This window comes from Mus caroli, chromosome 5 (genome assembly GCF_900094665.2).
Source record: "Mus caroli chromosome 5, CAROLI_EIJ_v1.1, whole genome shotgun sequence".
In the NCBI taxonomy this organism is placed as follows: Eukaryota; Metazoa; Chordata; class Mammalia; order Rodentia; family Muridae; genus Mus; species Mus caroli.
In genome coordinates this window covers 107,064,759-107,068,385 of record NC_034574.1, presented here as the reverse complement: position 1 = coordinate 107,068,385, position 3,627 = coordinate 107,064,759, and the positions used below count along the sequence as shown (strand labels likewise).

At 51.3% G+C, this 3,627-nt stretch overlaps 1 protein-coding gene across 5 annotated transcripts in view; it reads right to left on the bottom strand.

The window, feature by feature from the left end:
* Window positions 1-3,627, bottom strand: part of Usp30 (ubiquitin specific peptidase 30) — a 57,124-nt gene that overhangs the window by 10,142 nt on the left and 43,355 nt on the right. For 4 of the 5 annotated variants that reach the window (XM_021162431.2, XM_021162434.2, XM_021162433.2 and 1 more), the window contains 3 exons: window positions 2,499-2,597; window positions 1,840-1,885; window positions 768-862 (listed from right to left, as the gene is read on the bottom strand). In XM_021162431.2, coding sequence (XP_021018090.1) covers window positions 768-862; window positions 1,840-1,885; window positions 2,499-2,597 — 240 coding nt within the window. The remainder of the gene's footprint in view (window positions 1-767; window positions 863-1,839; window positions 1,886-2,498; window positions 2,598-3,627) is intronic. The other variant, XM_029477555.1, reaches the window with a different exon arrangement.

Genomic DNA, 3,627 nt, shown 5'->3' with positions numbered 1-3,627 from the left:
TCTGGCGCCCTCTTCTGGAGTGTCTGAAGACAGCTACAGTGTACTTACATATAATAAATAAATAAATCTTTAAAAAAAAAAAAAAAAAAAGAAAACAACCACACAAAGACCCCAGAGTGGAAACAATGTAAACACCCCCACTGATGGCAGACAAGGATACCTGTCAGGGCCATGTGGCACAGCGGCATTGGGTTCTAAACAGGAGGCGCTATGCACCCCAAAAGAGAAGGCCCAACTATCCAGACCATGTAACCCAGCAGGTCAGAAACTAGATCAGTGGTCGTGTGGTGTTCAGGAGAGAACACTCACGTGTGCGATGTGTCAGATGTCCTAAGACTGACTAACAGCTGTAAAACTCTCTTTGCACTTTTGAGATGTTTCCATAAAAAAGGTTAGGACCTTCAAATGCAAAGCAAAGCCCTCCCACTCCTCGAATCTGCTGTGCCCACCAAGAGCAGACAGACATGTAGACCTAGGACCTGCAATCGGTCGACAGCAGCTCTGCTGCTCCTGGGGCAGATGCTGCCTGAGCGACAGGTGACACCCGCACTGATGGTGCGCCTCCCCACCCCTACACACACACACACACACACACATGCGAGCGCACAGACACACACACACACACACACAGACACACACATACAGATATATACACATGGACACACACACAGAGAGACACACACACACGGCCAGCCCGCACCATGGCCCTGTCCTGCATCCTGACTGAAGCAGTCCCCCTGGGAGCGTAGGAACGGGTAGCCGCTTACCTGGTGTTCACAGTGTTTGCACACCATGTTACTGGTGAGTCTTCCATGGAAAGGGTGCTGAGACTTCCAGTGATTGGTCGTGGGGTGAGGGGACCCTGGAATGCAAAGCACCATTGACACACCAAGTCACCCCAGGCTCACCCTAACGCCACCCTCCTGCGCACAGAGCAGACGCTCCCCCTCTAGGAAAATGTTCCTGTACTGTGCAGCAAGAGCCTTCTCGGGCACTGCCAGTCTCCATCCGCACGGAAGAGCCTTAAGGCCTCTGCACTTGGCTGTGCATGGGAGCAGACCTAAGGATGATATGTAAGGTCTTGAGACGCGTGCCCACTGTTAGAGAGGGCAGGAGGAGGCACAGGCATTGCAGAGAGTGAGGGAAGCTCTGGAAACAACCTGAATAAACAAGTTCTAGAGAATGGGGCCGCTCCTTGCTTAGGATGGGACTGGTGGACAAAGCGTTCGTGGGAACCACTCTCTCTACAATCAGGCAGCCCTGAGTGATGGCCTGACCCTGTTTACTAGTCATGTGACCAGGAAAGTCACTTCATCTCTCCCAGTCTCTCTGAGTCACAGAAATATCATCTTATGCTATAGTCCAGGATGACCTGGAACTATGTAGCCTAGGCTAGCCTTAAAGACACAGTAAATCCTTCTGCCTCAGCCTCTCAGTTGGGGGGGGGGGTTTAGGTGTGAGCCCACACTTGGTCTGTAAATGTAACTGTGGAAATGGGTGAGTGCCCCCCAGATCCACTGAGGCTCAGATGAGAGGCTGTGCTTGCTGCCTGGGACCAACGACCAGCAGAGCCACAGCTGCCACCCAGAGGTTGCACTGACCTCAAGTGTGGAGGAAATGCAGATTTCTCAAGAAAGCTATAGCATTCTGAAGCAAAAGCATGGCGGTCCAGCACAGCCCCAGCTGGGCACAGGGCAGGAGACACATGCACCAGGCCCTGAGCAGGTGCACCAGGTCCAACCGGCAGGACACAGGCACAGTGCCGTCCTATCTAAAAGGCACACAGTTTGCTTTCATTCATTTCTTTAAACACACATTTTATCAATGGAAAACGCCTACCTCTCGTGTGGCAGGTGACTTGTCTGGGAGTCATTTCTGACTGCTGCTGTAGGGAAAAGAGAGGAGATTGAGAGCCTGACGGCAGCCCTTTAACCACCCTCACCACCCTAATCTTACAAGTTCCTGGACCAGCAGCAACATTCCTCACAGCCCAGCATTCTGAAGTGGCGCTGACCCACCTTCTGGTTGGTTTCTGCATGAGTTCCTTTATAAGAAACCATGTTTCTCCTCTCTGGGATATTTTCTCCCTATTTCCAGTCAACTCCTATCACTGCCCTAAATATTATGTTGTTACAGAAAGATGAGCACTCACTCAGAGAGCCCAGCAGCCCTTATTCCCCTCTAGTAACAAGGAAAAGGAAACCATTCTCTCCTCAAACACAACCCAGGCTGCAGCAATGAATCCTCTTAAAGAGCCTGCTGCCTCCAGCAAACACAACAGCAGGAGAGCAGCTCGGGCTCTGCCGGCCACGGCCTCCCGGTTACTGGGTCTTATTCTCTTACTCCCTAATCTTGGCCTTACAAAGACTGTGTGCCCTGTGCTTACTGAGTGTGAACACTGACAGACTGTGTGCCCTGTGCTTACTGATCATGCACACACTGACAGACTGTGTACCCTATCTTTACTGAGCACACATGGACCAACACTGAGACATTACCTCCAGGGAATGCACATCAAACAAGTGGGTGACTCGAGGCTGGCGGTCTCTCTCATCCTCCAGTGACGAGGTGATGACATGGAACAGCTCGTGAGCATCCTATCAAAGGACAAAGCTTCCTCAAGACAGGTTCACAAGGCCAGGCTAGGGTCAGAACCCAGGCCACGTGCAGCAGACAGACCTAACCCTTACTGGGCAGACTTCTTTCTGTTTTCTCTGAGTCCCAATAACTGAAGGAGACGTGCCCTCAACTCCAGCGGGGGGCTTGCTTTAAAAGAGCAGGGAAGATGCACGCAGCACAAAATCAAGCGCCTCCACATGCTCAGGTGTGCAGCAGCAGTACTGAGAATACTCAGATCCTTATGTGACCAGCACCGCCATCAATCCCTGACTGAGCCTCCAGACAGTAACCGCCAGCCCTGTCCTGACCCCTGCATCCTACCTGCTGCCCTTGGTAACCTGGAAGCAGAAGTCACTGCTGCTGTGCTTCTGAGGCCCTGCACACAGCAGAACAAGCAGGCCCTGGGCACAGTGTCCTCAAGGCTCATGCACACAAAGCAGTATGTTGAAGAACCCTTTCCTGTTAGGGTGTGGCTGGATTGGCCTGTCTAAAAATTTTGTTTGTGGGGCCGGAGAAATGGCTCAGTGGATAAGAGCGACTGTTCTTTGGGAAGACCTGGATTTGGTTCCCAGCACCGACACGGTGGCTCACAACTGCTGTAACCCCAGCTTCACAGGATCCAAGGCCTTCTTGTGGTCCCTGTGTGAACACCAGGGCCACCACATGTGGTGGACATCAGGCAAAACACCAAACACATAAAACAAAAAGAAATTTTTTTTTTGTTTTTTTTTGTTTTTCGAGACAGGGTCTCTCTGTATAGCCTTGGCTGTCCTGGAACTCACTTTGTAGACCAGGCTGGCCTCAAACTCAGAAATCCGCCTGCTGGTGAGATGGCTGGTGAGATGGCTCAGTGGGTAAGAGCACCTGACTGCTTTTCGGAAGGTCCGAAGTTCAAATCCCAGCAACCACATGGTGGCTTACAACCACCCGTAATGAGATCTGACTCCCTCTTCTGGAGTGTCTGAAGACAGCTACAGTGTACTTACATGTAATAAATAAATAAATAAA